Below are 20287 nucleotides of genomic sequence, written 5' to 3' on the forward strand. Positions count from 1 at the left end.
TTGTAGTTTAAAAAAAAGCAACTGAAGGACTTCAGACTGTGAGGAACAAGATTCTCTGGTCTGATGAAACCAAGATTGAACTGTTTGGCCTCAATTCTAAACGTTATGTCTGGAGAAACCAGGCACCGCTTATCACCTGGCCAATATCATCCCAACAATGAAGCATAGTGGTGGCAGCATCATGCTGTGGAGGTCTTTTTTAGCAGCAGGGACAGGGAGACTGGTCAGGGTTGAGGGAAAGCTGAATGGAGCAAAGTACATGGATATCCTCAATGAAAACTTGTTCCACAGCGCTCAGGACCTTAGGCTGGGCCAAAAGTTTACTTTCCTAAGCACAAAGCCAAGACAACACAAGAGTGGCTTAGGAACAACTCTGTGAATGTCCTAGAGTGGCCCAGCCAGAGCCCTGACTTGAGCCCTATTGAATATCTCTGGAAGGACCTGAAAATGACTCTCTATTGATGGTCACCATCCAATCTGATTGAGCTTGAGAGGATTTGCAAGAGAGAATGGCAGAACATCCCCCAATCCAGGTGTGCAAAGCTTGTGGTGTCATACCCCAAAAGACTCGAGGCTGTAATTGCTTCAACAAAGTACTGAATGAAGGGTTTGAGTACTTATGCAATGTGATAGTTCAGTTTTTCCTTTTTAATAAATTTACAGACATTTCTAAAATTCTGTTTTCACTTTGTCATGGGGTATTGAGTGTGGATTAATGAGAAGAAAAATGAATTTCAACAACTGTAGAATCAGGCTGCAGCATAACAAAATTGACAAACGTGAAAGGGGTCTGAATACTTTCTGAATGCACTGTATACTGTATATGTTATAGTACTGTATGTATAGCACAATAATGGTTTAATCATTGTGATGAATGCCTTGGATCCTGCAGATGTCTCTGTAGTTACAAAAAGACTATGTAGATCACATTGTGAGCCACCAGCTTTCATCTGTAGAAAATGAAAAGAAAAGGGCACAGATATTTAAATATGAGCTTGGGCTAAAGGTTACATGCAAAAGATCACTTGATGTTGCTTTGGCTGACTGAACTTGCTCTTCCTGTATGTAAACACATTGACACATTGACTTCACTATTCTTTCTGTGGTTTCCTCTTTTATCACTACTATGATTATAATCCTTTGCTCATGTTAACCCTGTAAAGTGTCTCATAAAAATGCAAGGAAAAATCTGTTTTCATTGTATCCTGTTTTAATACAGGTTATTCAAAAGGATTGTGATTTGAAATAATGGATGAACAATCACAGGGCCTGCCAGGTCCTCCTGTGTCTCAGTTTCAACCACAGGTAAGCTAATCTAGATAATCTAGTACAAGTAGATAGTCAGGAGTACATTAATATTAAAAGAACTATTATTGTATAGACCCGGGGTAGGCAACCTTGGCTCTTTTATGACTCGTGGACTTCAATTCCCAGAATTCCTGAGTCAGGATGGCTGGTTCAGGAATTCTGGGAGTTGAAGTCCACGAGTCATAAAAGAGCCAAGGTTGCCTACCCCTGGTATGGACTGAAAGGTCTTTTAAATGCCAATTTTATTATCTATTCCAGAATCTGATTCTGATTCCCTTTTCTGGAACCAGTGGAAACATGGATGGGAGAACATGGACAGGGCTAAATGGGGTAATAAAGAATACTGTAAAAAAAAAAAGGAAAGAAAAGAGCAATGCAAAATTGAAGCCTTTTATCAAAATTTTAATTCATCCAGTAACAGAGATCCCTGGAAGCAGTGGTGGAATTCATCTGGTTTGCACCACTATGGCAGAACCGGTAGCTAATTGTTGCCCAGGCCCAGAATGGACTTCCGGAAGCAGCATCCACACAGAGAACTGGTTGTTCACATATTTGAATCCCACCACTGCCTGGAAGGATTATATAACTAAAACTAATCACAGTAAAAGTATCACTTTTGATACACTTTTATTTTTTTAAGCCAAATTTAAAAAATTCTCCTGAAACTAGCAATTACCTTAACAGAAATTACACAAATTTTACATTTTCAAGAAGTATTTCCTTGCCTTAAAATTAAATCTCTGATGCTATATTCTTTTATTTTTTTGTTTTGGATGAAAACTTAAGTGTGTAATCGCAGTTAACTGCTTCATTTTTTTCTTTGGATCTAGTGACCTTATCTATACCGCAGCTCCAGCAAAAATGTCCATAATGTGAGAGCTGTGGCTCGTGAGGTGGGAACCGATGGTTCTCAGGCAAGAGAGGAGCATTCTGTAAATATATCACAATTGTTACTCTAAGGCCATTAAGGGGAGCTGACAAATACATTGTTGTTGTGAGCTGCCCAGATTTGTGTTCTAGGATGGGTGGCCATACAGACCTTTTAAATAAAGTAAGTTTATTTGGAAGGGCAGTAGGAAAAAGCTTCTTGAGAAAATACACGAGTCTCTGATGCCTTTACATTACTGTAGGCTTTCTATCTGTTTGGTAAGAATTCATTCTTGTCTGCAGGGAAGGTTCTGAGCATTGTCTGTGAGTATTCTGCCAAATTAAGCTGAGAAATTGTAGTAAGATTACACAGCTGGAGATTGATGATTTATAGCTCAATCTGGTTGTAAAGCTAACAGTTTATCCGTGAAAGAACCAAGTTATGAAGAAAAGGGATTTTTGCCACAATGATGTTTCCAAGGAAAAATCACAATTAGAATAACCCAACCTTATTCTTTGTCTATCCTCTCTACTTTGTTTTTTTTTTTTTTTTTTTAGGAAAAATCCTTCAACATATTCCTATAGCTGACTATTGCCTATCTGCTAATGTGGATAGGAATAGATTTTGTTACTTGCATTTGTTCAAAGGTATTTCGGTTTCTAGTGCTACGTTCTTATGTTAGGCTCCAGAATTGCTTCAAACCTTGGGAATTATTGTTGTATTTTGAGAAGAATAGAAATGCACAAGTGGGTTCAAGGTGCTCACCGTAATGTAACGAAAACATTTTTACCTTCAGTTTGTTTTGCAAGTGAGTATTTCTGCCAGCTCCCCACTCCCATCCCTCATATTGAAAGTGACCTAGAAATTTCATTTTTCAACAATCTAAGTTTCAAGAGTATATCTGAACAGGACAATTCTTTAAAGGGCTCCAGGACTGGTGAAGATAAATGCAATGAAAGAAAAACTATTTTAATATACAGTTGCAGTCATAACCTCTGGAGGGGTAGAGGGTGATTAAACATCTGCAAGGGATGATGTGGCTTGTGACTTGTGCTTCAGAGCAGAATGTTAAATCATAAATTTGAAGACTGTCCTTGCTCTCTGATTTGTGACAGGGTTTGTGTCAGATGTTGGCACCTCAGCTGACTGAAAAAAAACCCTGTATCATGCTTGAATAATACCAGAGATAAAAATAAATATTCTGTAAAATAAAGAATCAGAGCAACAAAATAGTGTAATTAGGAGAAAGGCAGCGTGCAAGGTGATTTTTAGATAATGTGCTATAGTGTAACTGGTATCCCTGCAGCATGTTTTCATAGTCCCAAGGGAAACTTACATGTTGGAACCCTTTTCTATTGTCCTAAAAGAGAAAATGTACTATGTTAGGTCCACAGAATGTTAAGTCAGTGCAAAATAGTGCAGCTATAAATAATTGAAAGTAATGGTTAACAAAGCAAAGTTGCCTCTTGGATTTTGGAAATCATTAGCAAGAATGTGCTTCTCTTTCTCTTTTGAAAGCATCATTTTCAAGCATTCATAAAAGTGTTGGCCCTGCTATTGTTGGAAGAATGGACCTCCATTGTGGTGGAATGCAACTATTTAATTAAAATGTTGAAACCAGGTCTATAGCTGCAGTTCTTTAGTAAGGAGTGGGAAAGGCTGTTGACAGGCACCAAATTCAACAAAGTAGTCGAATTTGGACTGAAAATACAGTTTACATAGCCGTTTTGTTTCCCTCCCTATAAGTATAATGTGACAATATGTGCTTCTTGGTATGTGATGGATGCTTGTTTGATTACGCTTTGGATGGCATTTTGCAAATTTTTATCTCTTTGTATGCAGTACCAGGCAAATCATACTGTCTACTGAAAAAGGAAAGGAGGGAAGAATTGATGTCAAAAGAGGCAAGGAGAATGAGAGTCTGTTCTTGTAACTCTCACCTCATTCACAAATTATGGATTTATTTTGAATACAGGAATGAGTTAAAATAGGTCATTTTAGTTCAGTATATGAATTTTGGCTTTATTTGAAGAAAAAAAAAATCAGAATCCCCTTGTTAGATACTATAGAAAATACTGCCATTTTTTTATAAAAAAAATATGCCTGGTTACAACGCAGTCTAATCATTGCTATATAATATGTTCTCTGACCAACTGATGGCCCTATTATCCGTGCATTTATTCCTCTTCCAAATTCCTTTATGTCTGGAAGGGAGTCCCGCTGTATAGTTGGAGATGTGCAGCTATGCTGCTTCTCATGTCAGGTCTCTGTGTCTGAATTGTATGACAGAACAAGGGAGCAGATGAGACAAGCTGTCAGTCAGCCACACTGCCCTTTGAAGGAAGACCACTGGGGTTGGGTGGGCAGAGAAGATGCTGCAAATGGGCTGTGAAGTTTACATACAGTGCCCACTGTTAAACAGATTACCTCTAATGAAGTGTCTAATGCTCAGGCTATCTCAGTCTAATTCTCAGTGGCAGTTCATGTCTCCGCTGCCAAAAAAACCCCACCACCCTCTGGCCCTCTCTCGCCACTCTGACCGCCAAACACAGAGAGGTGCCCGGTCTTAATAAAGCCAGACAGTGTGTGATCTGACATGCAAATGTAGGTCATTGCATATGTAAATGTGTGATTACAAACCTGCATGCCAAAACACATTAGGGAGACTTTGCTCTCAGCATGCGGCTGTCACACTGCCTTAGTAGTTCATGCTAATGTTTGTCAAGTTGCTGTGCAGACAGAGGATGCAATTCGCTATTCCAATTTTGAAATATAAGCTGGTTAAATAACCACAGAAATACTCCAAACTTAATGAAGCTACATTCTGTTTCTCTGTAGCCTGAGCATTTGAATAATAAGAGAGAGTTTCCCCAACTTTGAATGTTTTTCCTCTAACTGCTAAAGAACTGATTAAGCCTGCATAGGCACTTGGAGTATATTTTTCCTGAATTGGTATACTGCCATTCCTATCTCCATATTTGGACTCTGCTTCATCTGATGAATATTTTTGATTGTGGGGCTGACTAACCGATGAGTCAAAAGTCTAAGTTGATTTTTAGTAGCTGCTGGAATTTTAAGGAGAGTATTTCCGTTCCCAAATCATTTTGAGTTGGTATGCTTTTCAAATATAAATTCTAGAAATGAGACAGTTGTTGTTCTCCTCCAGATCTTTTTGTTGTTGTTCTTGTTATTTCAGTTTAGACTGTTGTATTTAATGCACAAATCTGTAAAACTTTAATTTAGAAACATTATACAGTATGACAGAGCAAAATACAGTCTGGAATATTAAGTTACTCATTGTCTTGCCTTGTATATGTAACATGTCAGCTGTGTATTAATCAAGCGTGAGTCTGTTTAAATAGTAAATTGTAAAAGAACATCAAGAGTGGAAGTGGAGGAAAACTGTAGATTTTAATACTGTGTTCATCTTGATTTTGTTTAAAGCAGTACAGTAAGGTGTGCTTAATTGATCTCTTTGGAAATGTTTTCACACAGGTTCTGATTGTGGTTCAGTACATATTCTTCCCTGTATTTGCATCAGTAATGAATTAAGCTTTTAGTTTTTCTCTGGAGTGATGAAATGCCATGCTGGATTCCATGTCTCCTTCATATTTTCGGCTTCATCTGCTGTAGCCCATAGGAAGCTTTGTTTTCTCTCTAGGAGTTGTCTTCTGAATGTAACACCTATATGAACAATATTAAACTGACCGATAGACCAACGTAGAATATATATGTGTGTTCCTCTCAATTCACACAAGTGTGTGTGTATACACAAACACATATATTATACATGTATACATATAACATAGAGATGGGCCAAGGAGATTTTTAGAAAAAATGTCCAAGCCAGGTATATGTCTGGCACCCTCAACTATTTTGGAGTTCAGTTTCCACTAAGACCGCCCTACATGGCAAATAGCAAAATATAGCACAGTGGTTCTCAACCTATGGGTCGGGACCCCATTTGGGGTCGATCGACCATTTCACGGGGGTCGCCAAGCAAGGCTGTCCGCCATTTTTTCCCCCTTTTCCGGCGGGTGCCTTACCTCCCTTGGGCTGGGCCAGCTGGTGGTCGGCCTACTCCTTCTCTGCCACTTGCCAGCTACGCCTCGGCCGGCGCAGGGGGCGGAACCATGCATACGCAGCCCTCCCGGGCAGGGAAAGTCCTCGACTTACGACTGGTTGGGTAGTTCTCGACTTACGACTGGTTTAGTCCTTGACTTATGACCGGTTTAGTTCTCGACTTACGACCGGTTGGGGGTTGCGGCATTAAAAAGGTTGAGAACCACTGATATAGCAGCTGAAAAGATTAAGAGGCACTTTTACCTTTCATTGTCCTTAAGTGTAATGGGTAGTTATCAAAGATAGATTTTCATCAAATCATTGAGCTGGAAAGGATTTTCGAGGCATCTAGTCAAACCCCTTGCATAGTGCAGGAACCACTAGAACAGTTTTTAAAAACATGGTGACATAGCCTTGGTTTGAAGACCTCCAATTAACGAGAACTTACCACTTCATATGGCGCCTTGTTGTACTGGCTAACAATTCCTACATTCTTATCAAATACTTGAGCAGCCATGTAACATAACGGGGCTGAGAGAGACTTACTTGAGGCTATCCAGTGAACTCCATGATTTATTTGGCACTTGTACTCCCCCTGCATCTGTTCAGAAACATTATCCTTGTCTCTTAACGACTTTGAAGACCAAAGCTAGTTGCTTAAACTGAACCTGGAAGTATGCTGTAAGTATCAAACCTTCCATTGGTAACATAGACCTTTTTGTCAGTTTTAAAAAGATGGAGGGAATTGTAGATCTGTAAGTGGGAAATTACTGGCACTTAGAATTCATTTTTAAAATTAGATATATTATCTCAAGTTTGTATAATATTCCCATTTCTCAAGTGAGCATTTCAAACTCAGAACAAACATTGCTTAATTTTTTTCAAGCACCCACTTGAATATAGCTGCCAATAAAGAGTATTTCCTTGTTCCTGCCACTACATGCAAGTTTATCTTTCCATGAATATCTTCTCCCACATTTATTTTTCTGGAGTTAATATTCTGAACAATAGTTCTATTGGGGGTGATAAAAGAAGGTTTATTTAAATGTTTGTTTTTGTTTCCTGGACTGCAGAAAGCCTTACGACCTGATATGGGCTATAATACTTTAGCCAATTTTCGGATAGAAAAGAAGATTGGGCGTGGACAATTTAGCGAAGTCTACAGAGCTACATGCTTGTTGGATGGTGTGCCAGTAGCTTTAAAAAAAGTTCAGGTAAGCATCTTTAGGAAGTGAAAAAAAATCTCTGTCAATTCTAACATGGTTGCTTAAATATTATTTCATAGAATAAAAGAGTTGGAAGGGGCCTTGGAGGTCATCTAGCTCAATCCCCTGCTTGAGCAGGAGTCTATACCGTTTCAGGCAAATGGCTGTCCAGTCTCTTCTTGAAAGCCTCCAATGATGGGGCATCCACAACTTCTGAAAGCAAGCCATTTAATTGTTCTTTCCAAACCTTATCACTTAGAGTCAGTTCTGCTTGAACTACAAATGCTTCATAAACAGTAAACAAAAAAGTAAACAAAAAAACTCTTAGGTTTCCGAAACAATGTTGTGAAAAGAATAGTGATTTCATAAAATGATTATCAGCAAAGACCTTCCCTTTTTAAGAAGCAGTTGAGTTCTCAGCATTAAATATTTTCAGTCGTAACATTCATAACATTTTATAATGGAATTAACAAAAATTACACTTTGCTATGGAACTTTTCCAGTTCTTGTGGCTTTTCTTTGCAGCTGCCACACAAAAAAAAAGATACAGCTGCTTTAAGAGCTATGTCTGTGCTCCTGCTGTTCAAAGCAAGAATCCAAAGCATTAGAGATGCCTAGAAATTATGTCTCGGCTCAACATCAGGTACAACCATTGTGAGAATTTCTACCTGCCATGAGAACATTTTATTATTCCTGTGTTCATTGTGGGGCTGTCGCAGTCTAGTAAACTTGCTTTATTCTCGCTAACATTGTTTAGAAAACGAGATCTAATGAATACTTGTAGCAGATGTGAAATAGATAGAAAAGAAAGATTCAGTCTTCTTACAATAAAGCCAGGCTATGGACTAAAATAAGAAATTGACCCTTCCCAACTGCTGTCTGACTTTCTGCTGATAACCATTATGTTTTGTGGTACTAAGGCATTGGTATCAATAAAAGTTTCTTCAACATATTTGCAGTTGCAGACTAAAGCAAATTAAGCAAGATTTGTAGAGAATCAAGCCTAAGATTGTTAGAACAGGTCATTGCACTACCAAATACATAAGTAAACGTAAAGATAAAGCCTTTTCTCCTAGATAAGAAGATTGCGTGGATATGTAGGTTAAGAGGGTGAGAGAGAACAAAAGCACAATGATTCCCACCTCCTTATTCCAACTTTTAGGTTGCTTTTTCCACCCTTTCTACTTAATATTTACAAAGTATTGTCAGTGTTCCTTTTTTCTTTTTTGCTTTGTATTAATTTTTTCCTCCAAGCCCCATGTGCTGTCATACTGTGACAGATCATGATAGAATCTGGACAGGATGTTTATAGCTTAATCTGACTATTTTTCCAGGCCAGTTTATTTAACAAAGACTATTCACTTCTTAAATGGATTGTTAGCCCAAAAATCTCATCAGGAAATCTCTAGATCCATAGACCGTTCTTAAGGCTTAATTCTTAATCATTTTTGGGTAGGTTATGTTTTAAAGTTTCTCCTTTTCCTTCCTTTTTTAAAGTTTAAAGACCAACTTAAATAAACCCTTTTTATTGAGGTGTAACAGAAAATGGTGAAGAGGAGAACACACAGTACAATAGTGTTAAATCATCCCATAAATAAGTCAAAAACCAGTGTTGTAGTTTACTAAACTATTTTTAAGTTTAGGAGCTTAGCAGGATTGTGAATTGCCCAGTAACAGCAACAACAACAAAAGTTTTAGATATGTTGCTCTCTGTACACTACAGCAGTTTTTAGTACAGTATGCTTGGTCTACCCAGGAACTTCGCCAGAAACTCTCTTGTATTTTACATCTTAGGGAATTTAGTGTTTTCTTGCATTTACTTCCATGTTTTTGTCAGAAGGTGCAAACAAAAGGTTGCTTTTATCCTGGAGCAAAATTATTTATTTTATGTCAGGGGTATCAAACTTCCGGCCCGCGGGCCAGATGCGTCACGTGGAAGCTGCGCCCACCCCATTGCTGGCAATGGCAAAACCGGCCCGATACATTGCGCGACGTCATGTGACGTCGCAAATTCGACATGTCTGTGTTATGTTGTCAGTCAATTGCCTCTTGAGGATTGCATTGATTTTAAGAAAGATAATCTTAATTTCATAAAGTTAAATACCTCGCCATTTTATTTTAAAGTTTGGCAACTATGTTATTGTTTATGTATCTATAGCAGTTCCAAGGGGTTTGCTACATCACTTTTCATTCCTATTAGATTGTGCCACCTTCCTTAAAAAAACCTAATATTATTTAATTTTAAAATTCTAATATTTACATTGTTAAAGATTGGATTGTAGCTTATATGTTCTAATAAAAAGGCCATTGCTCTTTGAATTAAATACCTGTGACTTTATAGGAGTGTTATAATTGCTTCTATGTAAGGTATTCCAAACGATGTATCTATAGATTAATTGATTTACATTCTATGTCTTCAAAGGTTGAGGCTTAGCTCATTGCATTAAGAAAAGTAAATTTTGAATTTAAGAACTACTTTAGAACTACTTCTAACTATAGTACAATGTGTTGCTCCCTTGTCTAGCTAATTTACTGTATACCTAATACACGAGGGAAATTCGGAAATAAACCTCCATTTGGTTATCAATGATAGACACTCGCAGATACAGAACTTTTATGATACACATTAGAAAACTACAAAATTACATTACTTTTTGACATAATCGCCATTCAAATTGAGGCACTTGTCATAACATCTTATGAGGTTACAAATTCCTTAGTAGTAGTTGCTTGATGCCAAATCTAGGCTATGGGGGGTGGGTGATTAAAAACATCCCAATGGAACTGCTTCAGAAGTTCTTGGGTGCGTGTAGCGGGGTGCGGGTGAGCATTATTGTGAACCAACATCACACCGGAAGTCAGCATGCCCTGATGTTTGTTATAACATTTCACAGTAGACATCTGAATTGATGGTCAAACCACACTCCATTTCACTAGCAGTACTCCTTTGGCATCTTCACATTTGGTAGGATTTTCGATGGCACCACTTCTGGTTGACTACTAAATGGCAATAAAGATATACAGGAAACACTTTTTACTCCAGGTTAGAGGTTGTCTGGATTTTTGTTTCTCAAATATTGCAAACCTGGAGCGTTTTAAAATTATGAATTGATTAAATGATTAAACATGATTTTAATTTTAGTTTTTGTTTTAATCATTTTCAACTAATCAGTATTAAGCTGGGAAGTGGGACAGTAAAGCTTGTAATTAAAAAATGAAAGAGGTCATAACCACTCAGCTTAGATGTTTGTCTGATTCAAAGTTCATTCATCTTTTATTGGACCATTACTGAAAGACTCTGGGTCCGGGGTGTCAAACTGGCCCGGGGTGGGCCAGTTGCATCATACGGAGGGCGCGCCCACCCCAGCTCCTGCAATGCAAAAAAAGTCGTGATACGTCATGACATGGCGAGTTTGACACCCGTGCTCTAGGTGTTGAGAACTATCTTTCTAATCTCAGTAACTGCACATGTCTAGTAATATTTCTTTGTAATTGTTACTTTTTCTACTGTATTTGTAATGTTAAGAGTAATATGTAAACAAAAGCTATATTAAAACTACATACGTAACTGGGCTGGCTTTAGATCCAATTTAAGTTTATATCCTACAAAAGATTCGACCCCAAGCTAAACGTATAATTTAATAATTCAAAACTCCTGCTTTTAAACTATATACTTGTTTCCTTATGCATTGTATAGAAGTGTATATCTGCTGTTCATCGAACATGACAAGATTGCCACAGAACGCAGAATAAATCCCCTCTCAACTCTCTTTACTTTTCACTGCAAAAGTATTTCATTCTGACTAAGCCAAGCCTTAGGATAATTTGCTCCGTTTTCTGAGTCTTTGTTTCCTTTAGCTCGTTAACTATTTTTTTCCATACAAACCTATTCTAGAATAGTTTTCCTTTCTGAATCAATCATTGTTAACAAAACACTATGAGGAAATAGTGTTATGAAAAAAAAATCTGTATAATCCATCATATTTTCTTTCTCTTGAAAGTCAGGGAGGTGAGCTTATATCACTTCAGGAATGTAATAAGAATTAACTTTCTATTTTTCACAAATTCCTATAGTCACATTACCTAATGCTCAAGGATCTTGTCATTAACGTTTTATGGACCTAGGAACTGTTATTCCACACTGGAGAGATAATGAAACAAATATTCAGTTATCAGATTACATTCTTACATCTAATTGTGTTGATCTTTACAAGCTCTCAATCCTTCGCCTCCTTCATGGTTTTCAGAAAGTTTTAAGTTTGGCTGTTAAATTCATGCAGAAAATTATAACAAAGGGTGATCCCTATTTTAATGTTGTCAAGATTAACCTCAAAAGTATTTGAAGCTCCTTTCTAGCTGATAAAGAAGCAAGGAAAGTGTATGCATTTGGCTGGCCAGTAGGTTAGGATAATTAGAATCTGTGGTGAAACCAGGAATGTACTGTATTTTCCGGCGTATAAGACGACTGGGCATATAAGACGACCCCCAACTTTTCCAGTTAAAATATAGAGTTTGAGCGAGAGAGAAGGGGGGGGGGAGAGAAAACTTGATGAGTAATATGCCAAACCACATGTGTAAAGGAATAAAATAGAATATCCGTATTTTCCGGCGTATAAGACGACTGGGCGTATAAGACGACCCCCGACTTTTGAGAAGATTTTCAGTGTTTAGAAAGTCGTCTTATACGCCGGAAAATACGGTAGTCTTATTAATAATGTTTAATGGGATCTTCTACAGTAAATCAATCAACTTCTCTTAAATAGTAATCTGGCCTTTGGAATTATCCCAAGGCAATCAATTTAATCGGCCCAAGCTGCTGTGTGTTGCTTGGAGACACCTGGAAAAAAATATTCTGCTCAATAGTTCTTTAATTTCCACATATCCAATATGATCATTTTAGTGTTATTAGACTGTGTCCATTTCTTACATATCACATATCTTCCTCTTTTAAATTTGATCAGTCAAAAATACTGCAAACAGTATAAGGGAGGCAATAAGGCTTCAGTTGTTCAGTTTTTGAAAAACGACACACCTCTGCTTCTCAGTTTAATGCATAAGACAGTGTATCTATATTAATCATCACTGGCTTACATTCTTAAAACAGCCTGTTCACTTTGATCAAATTCCTAATATCCCAGCAACTAACACATCATAAGTTCTTCACCAGAAATAGGCCTGTTCTCTGTGTGTGCTTTGGAGGCAAAACAAATTGCATTTAAGCGCAGGAAAGGAATTTATTTTTTAATAGATAAATAAAGCCACGGTGGCTTGGAGGAGGTTAATTGGAATTAAAAATGACTTGTGGTTTTGCCAAAAATAATACTTCTTCTTCCCCAGCTGCTTGTAGTATGACAGTATAAGCATTCAATCGTGTTTTTAACTGCTCTTAAATAGCTTCTACCCATGCTTGCTTTGGGGCTAATTTGCATTAGGGATCCTAAAGGATGAGGAAGTTTCTCCAACTTCGTGTGTAAGGTCCCTCAACTGCAAAAGTAAGATCTCGTAGGTTCACAAAGCTGGAACCCGGTAAGATGTTGAAGCTGCTGGAAAAGTCAGAAGTGACCTGAAAGCAATGAAGAGGGCAAGTCCAGAGGCCAGAGCGATAGCCTAAAGTCATAATTGAAGTGACAGCTGAATATAGTCATTCTGCAACCTCTAGAGACGGGCACTGGGAAACAGATCCTCAGGAGAAGTTTCAAACCTTTCCTGCACCCCAGGCTGCTCAGCTGGGGCATAAAACTTCCATGCGTGCAGCAAAGAAAAGGTAACCCTAACCCCCCCTTTATTTTCTGACAATTCTGCTGTTATGAGGCAGATGAAAGTGCTGAGTAGACAAGATTTAAACCTCTACAAAGTGCTGCTTCTGCTGCTGCTAAGGTTTCGCTAGGATAGTGATTATATCTCATTAAGATATAAATAAAACATTTTTAACGAGAAATAAATATGTATTTACAGAGAAATGTTTTTACATTTATTAGTTACGGTACGGTTTTAGAAGAGAAATGCAGATTGGATCCTGCAACATTATCCTGGGACATGTATATTTGCCTTCATTCATGCAATAAATACTGTTCATAATGCAGTTGTAGTTGTAAAATGATGAGTGAAAGATACAATAATGGGTTTGTCACTATAGGAACAGTCTTCTATAATAGCAGTAGCATTTAGATTTATATATTGCTTCATAGTGCTTTACAGCCCTCTCTAAGCGGTTTACAAAGTCAGCATATTGCCTTCCTCATTTTACCGACCTTGAAAGGGTGGAAGGCTGAGTCAACCTTGAGCCGGTCAGGATCGAACTGCTGGCAATCGGCAGAATTAGCCTGCAATACTGCATTCTAACCATTGCGCCACCAAGCCTCCCATCCCTCCAAATGATTCAAATAATCGGAGAAAGTAAACCTGTTTAGAAAGCAATTTGATTTTAGTTCTTAAGCCTAAATCTTTCCAGTTTTTGATCCCAGGAAATGCTGAGTCCTTTTGCCATAGTAATCAGTTGCATGAAAAATGACATTTCACTTTTCTGTGCTGCCTGAGGACTGGAAAAACAGAAGAGTGAAAAGAGGGGGATAAGTGCCCTCTTTTTGTGCTTCTGTTTTCTAATGACATTTTTATTTATTTTTTATTCTGCCTTGGTTTGATCAGTGAGACCATATTCAATACTTCCTATTTTCCCCACAACAATCCTGTGATGTAGCTTGTGTTCAGAGAGAATAACTGGCTCAAAATCAACCAGACAGCTATGCCTAAAAAAAGAACTAGAACAGTCTCCAAGCTTCTAATCAAGAGTTTCTAGTATCCTTCATTGACCTCAGCTGGATATAATCAATATATTGATAGTACCTCATCTTGATTTTATGATTTTATGGTTAAACAGGAGTGGGGAGAGAACCAAGCACGTAATGACCCCCACCAATGATTAGACTTGTCCATTCAGAAAGGAGCAGAACCATGAAATAGTGCTCCCAACTCCTAGTACTGTTGGGTGGTCTTTAGAATATCATGGTCAAAACATTTGAAGAACACTGAAACAGCAAGACAAGGATGGTCATACTCTTTCCACCCAGATTCCTTCATCCAAATCTCAGGTTCTCCATGAAAACAACCAGTGTCATTTCTATCGTCCTAACCCTATGTCTGAATCCTGATGTCTCCTTGCAATTGTATACCTTTTATCCTCAAAAACTTTCCCATCAAAGGGAAGATGGAGATAGGATGGTAGTTCGCAAGTCAAAATGGATTTAGCCAGGTCTCTTGAACAGCAGGTGGATTAGCATAGTGGTCCCCAAGGGACCAGTTCCGTGGAGAAGGTTTTTCCATGGACCAAAGGAGGCGTGGTTTCGCGTGCTGCCTGCATCCCATGGATGAGACTTTGCTTGTTTGCATGGACTGCACCGGTCCATGGCCCGGAGTTGGGCACCCCTGGACTAGCAAACACCTCCTTCAAAGCTGCTGAAACTATCTCCTCCCTCAAAGCCATGTTGCCTATACCTGGCTTCAGCTATCTGCCTATACTTACCATCCTAATTAAGTAGGTGGGCAGGAGTTTAGTCTACCTGTGATAGAGCTGAGTTACAAAGAGACCTGTCCATTTCTTCAAATTCAAAGCTCCCTCCCCCCAACATTGGAAGATGTCTCTGTCATCTTATCAAATTCTATCTACCTGGCTTTTCTATCTACCTGTAATTTTCCCCATGAAGTAGTCAGGCAAACAGTTGCAAGTTACACAAATCAGGTCAACATTTCCTTAAGGATTTTACAAGAATGGATTAATAATTTTACCAAGAGGCGATTAAATTCACCCAGGACCGATAACTTATGTGATTCCACAACCACCCCTGTAGTGAGATCAAGCAGTTGGAAAGAGAAGGTGCTGTACATATGGGGGATGCACAATAGCAGCAACCCCCAATTTGTTCAGTCCTTGATCCAACCTCAAAAGTATGACCTCAACATTCAACGACTTGCAGAATAGCACTCCTTCCAATTCTTGGACTCACAGCTTGCAATTTCTACTCCTGTCTTAGGGTCATGATTTTTAAGCACCAACCCCAAGGTCATGACTTTTTAAGTACCACTTAAAACCTAGCTAAACAGATCTCAGTGAATACTACTTTCTCATTAGCTTGCCAGATATTGGTGCACACAGCAAGGCTGCCCTCTTGTGTTCAACTTCATTGTGGATGAGATTAGATTTACTACAAAGAGACTGGGCAATGAAAAGCAGCATTGTGAAGCTAGAGCACTCAGTATTCTGGATATCTGATTTATAAAATAAGATAGTGGGACCTGAAGTATAGAATGATGCCAGGTTTCTAACTTCTCCTACCTTGGACTGACTCACTCCCATCTTCTACTATACTCCTCTTTCATTGTTTCCATTATCCTCTTCTCACTCCCTGTCTTCCTAGCCTCCTTCATTATCCAACAGTGCCAGATTTTTAGCTGCAGCTAAAAAAAGAAGTCTTGACTATCCCACACACTACCAATTCAATAATCTTCTCAAATCCCATCATTCACCCATCCCCCATCAATCTGCAGTTGACTCTCACCCTCTTAGATGGGGGGGGGAGAGGTGTCAGAGCCTCCCTGTCTATTCTCACACTCCAATTTGCTGACTCTCAACTCAAGAGCAAGCAAGTCTGTCTCTGCTCTCTTTGGCTTCTGTGTTCATTTAGTGTTGTTTCCTCTGTTGCTTACCCTAATAGATTATAGACACTAAAAGCTAAGGGTATGTATGCAGGAACTATTCCAATTGATAGGGATAATGTGCATCTAGTATATAAATAGCAAATTTGTATGCAACAGGGCATATGTCTTGCTGTGAAAAGAGAATTGCATGCATGGAAGCAATTCACAGACTCTTCCAGTTAGACTAGAGTGTCCTTAGCATGTCCCTTTACCACCACTGTGGAAAACTTGGATAATCAAAGAATTATTGTAAAATAAACATTAAGAGGTGTCCATTCCTGCTGACTAACAGATTTATGTACAATCATTTCTTAGAACAAAATACTTGTAATGGGCTGATAAGAACCCGATGTACATCAGTCTGATGGAAACATCACTTAGAAATGATAATTCAGATACTGATAGGATCTAATATTCATTAGATGCTATCTAAATTTTAAGAAAATCACTATTTGCCACAGGTTCTTTTTAAACTATACCCAAATTTGATTGATTCAAGCTCAAAAAAACCATCAAAAGTACTAGACCCTAGACAACTTGGTTTTTATATCTCCCTACAAGGGATGAGATGATGTTTTCTTTTGGAAACATATCCAAGGCACAAAATTAAAACACACAAACATACTTTGCAAAATCTTGCTATGTCTATTGATTTCTATACTCTATTTCAACTAGACATTGTTCCTCATTCTATATTTTATTATGTTTTTCTTCTTTCTTAATGGGCAGTAGGTAAAGCACGGGTACCTTCCCAATGTTGGGCTCGGCTTGGCTGAGCTTCTTTATTTCCCTCCAGACCCTTCAGTCACCTGTGTATGAGTTGAGTGGCCATATAAATTTAAGAAATAAATACAATAAGCTCCTTTTACCTGCTTTCTCTGAGTGTTGGTGCAGAACCTGCAAACCATATAGCCGTGGTGGCGAACCTATGGCACGCGTGCCACAGGTGGCACGCAGAGCCCTTTCTGTGGGCATGCACGCCGTCGCCCCAGTCCTAGGCCTTCAGCTGGGTTTTATAAAACCTTTTCGCTTTAGGCCTCCGCCGCCGTGTGCAAAAAAAAAAAAAGGTTCAATATATCAATCAATTTCAACTTCTTGCGGGAAAAAAAAGATCTCGCAAAGTTGGAATTGATTGATTGAACTTTTTAGTCCCACCCAGTTTGCCGTTATCATGACCATCCAATTGGCCATGCCCACCCAATTGGCCACACCCACCCAATGGGCACGCCCACCCGGCACCCGACGATACATAAGTGGGTTTTGGGTTTCAGTTTGGGCACTCAGTCTCTAAAAGATTTGCCATCACTGCCATATAGCATCTCCATCCTGTTTCAAGGCTGTAGCTTTTATAAGCAATTCTGCCATGCTGGGGAGAAGGTTCAAATAAGAGAGACGGGCAGCACATATGCCTGCAGTTTTCTTAGCAGCCTGCTTTTTGTACACAATTACTTCATAGAATCATATTGGGGTTTATTGTGGGCATATTTTGAAAGATACATTTGCCTTTTTATTAATTTAGCTTTTATGAACCGATTGTGCATAGGTATAGCTTTAAGTTGGGAAGATGAAATTAATATTGTGGTACTTTGCAAAGAAAAGTTACTTTTTAAGGTTTTTTCCCCCGATAATGCATTTGTAAAATACATGATGTTTAATTTACACAATATGAGATTTAGGTGTTAAACCAAATAAAATAATTTATTCAGTTTTGTACTGCATCACAGTTTTGAAAGGGAGAAGAATGCTTTTGGAGTAAATGCAAGTCGTCTTAGAAATCATGTATTTATTAATAGATGACAATCAAATATTCATTGATCTCCTGTTTTACTTTAATGTTTGATATAATTAAACACTAACAAATTAAACATTATTTGATATTGCAAAGCAGATTACTGTTTCTTTCTAACTGACTCTTTGGACTATTATGATTGTAAACTGATTACTTGGGTGTCCTTCCTTTAAAAAGCTGTCATGTGTCTAATTGATTTTTGGATTTTAGGTAAGGTGATATGTTATGGATACTAGTTCAAAATGAATTACGGCTTGCCATTTCTGTTTTCTTAACCAAAAGAAGAATAAGAGAAACTCTGTTTAGATCAGTGGTTCTCAACCTTTTTAATGCCGCGACCCCAACCAGTCGTAAGTCGAGGACTAAACCGGTCGTACGTCGAGGACTAAACCGGTCGTAAGTCGAGGACTAAACCGGTCGTAAGTCAAGGACTTTCCCTGCCTGGGAGCGCTGCGCATGTGTGGTTCCGCCCCCGCGCCGGCTGAGGCGTAGCTGGCAAGCGGCAGAGACGGAGCAGGCCGACCACCAGCTGGCCCAGCCCAAGGGAGGTAAGGCACCTGCCGGAAAAGGGGAAAAAATGGCGGACAAAAAAAATGGTGGACAAAAAAAATGGCGGACAGCCTTGCTTGGCGACCCCCGTGAAATGGTCGATCGACCCCAAATGGGGTCCCGACCCACAGGTTGAGAACCACTGGTTTAGATCAAGACCATGGCATAGAAGAGAGTAGTTTTATATCTCATCAGTGCCATTTTCCTGCCAGAAGCTACTGAGAGTTGTCATGAACTTCAGACCTTTTATTACTTAGCTTATCATTGGGGCTGTTCAGAAGTTGCCTAACAGAGAAAATAAAATTTCAATTTCAAAAAGCTGTTGGAAACTTCTCTTACATGCTTCCTCCCATTCAGTCTTCATTGACTTTATTTGAACTAATCTGACTCATCTACCCATTTTTTTAAAGTGATGGATCAAGAAGCTAGAGAGAAAATTGTGTACAAATAAATTTGAAAGAGCCAGAATCAGATGTGAAGTGCTAGAGGTAAAGCATAGCTCAATAACTTCAGAGATTTCTTCTGGACAAATAATAGTGATGTGTGCCCATTAGATCTTCTCAGAAGCAGTCAGATCTTTGGAAGCTGGCTATATGTGCCAAATCTTGGAATTTTGGTGCCAAAGTGTTCTAAAATAGAATATTTTGCATTCTTGTCTAAAGGTCTACAGTAACTACAGATACTGTATGTGCTCACTTGTAAACCTGAAGTTGTAAAGCTATACTTCTAAGTTTTTCATCTACATTAACCTCCTTTGCAGTATGTATTAAAAAAAACCCTGAATATATTCCCCCTTTCCATTTGTCAAGCTTTAATCTCCGCATTCCATTCTGTTGACATATCCTACTATTGTACTGCAATATTACTCAGTCTCCTTCCTGAATCATAACTTCCAAATTAGAGGCGGTGCTTTCTGCGTCATAGAACTTGCAACATATGAAAGTGATAAATAAAACTCAAAACTTGTTATTTTTTAACAATTAGAATGGCTTAAATTATATTTATAATTCTTTCTATTAGATACATCAGGCTAGTCAGGGAAAAAAATGAAGAAAGTTGAATATTGAAAGTTGATTATGAGTCCTACATCACGCTAATGCTTTTTCAATAATCAGAAATTTCCTATTTCTGAAATACAATTTGTTAGGATTCCTGGAAATTAAAAAGAACATTCTTACTGACATGTTTTGATGTATTGTTAACATGAGGTGAAAGGTATTTTCAAAAATACCAGTAAAAGACAGTATGTCTGTATGTGCATGTGTGTGTATTCTATGCTGAAGCATCTCAAAATAGTTTACAATATAAATAAAATGATGTATTATTTCATCACTGTTTCACTTATCCTGTAAATCACATTAAAACAAACCCCAGGGGTAGGCAACCTTGGCTCTTTTATGACTCGTGGACTTCAACTCCCAGAATTCCTGAGCTAGCCATGCTGGCTCAGGAATTCTGGGAGTTGAAGTCCATGAGTCATAAAAGAGCCAAGGTTGCCTACCCGTGCCCTAAGTCATTCCTTTTTCCTTTTATGTTTGTATTTTATTATTGATTTTTGAAATTTAATAAAGATATTTAAGGAAAAATATAAGAAGCAATACATTAAAAATATGTGGATAAATTATATATTAGAGTTCATTACTTCTGAAAGTTAATCGTTGCTCAGTACTGAATGCAGTTAGTCTGGGCTTTTGAAGTTGTATTCTTTCTATTTTACTCCTTTAGTTTTATGGGTTGAATGTGTACACATGGTATTCCTGATCTTGTAACAGTTAGAAAATGAAATAAAATGTAAACATATTAAGAATAGAAGAA

General features: G+C 38.2%; 1 protein-coding gene across 1 annotated transcript in view; it reads left to right on the forward strand.

The window, feature by feature from the left end:
• The first annotated feature begins 1160 nt into the window (after positions 1-1160).
• Positions 1161-20287, forward strand: part of LOC107287593 (serine/threonine-protein kinase Nek7) — a 60042-nt gene continuing 40915 nt past the window's right edge. The window contains exons 1-2 of the mRNA XM_015816119.1: positions 1161-1305; positions 7312-7452. Coding sequence (XP_015671605.1) covers positions 1249-1305; positions 7312-7452 — 198 coding nt within the window. The 5' untranslated portion in view covers positions 1161-1248. The remainder of the gene's footprint in view (positions 1306-7311; positions 7453-20287) is intronic.

Source organism: Protobothrops mucrosquamatus, unplaced genomic scaffold, assembly GCF_001527695.2.
Source record: "Protobothrops mucrosquamatus isolate PMUCROS unplaced genomic scaffold, P.Mucros_1.0 scaffold_109, whole genome shotgun sequence".
Taxonomy (NCBI): Eukaryota; Metazoa; Chordata; class Lepidosauria; order Squamata; family Viperidae; genus Protobothrops; species Protobothrops mucrosquamatus.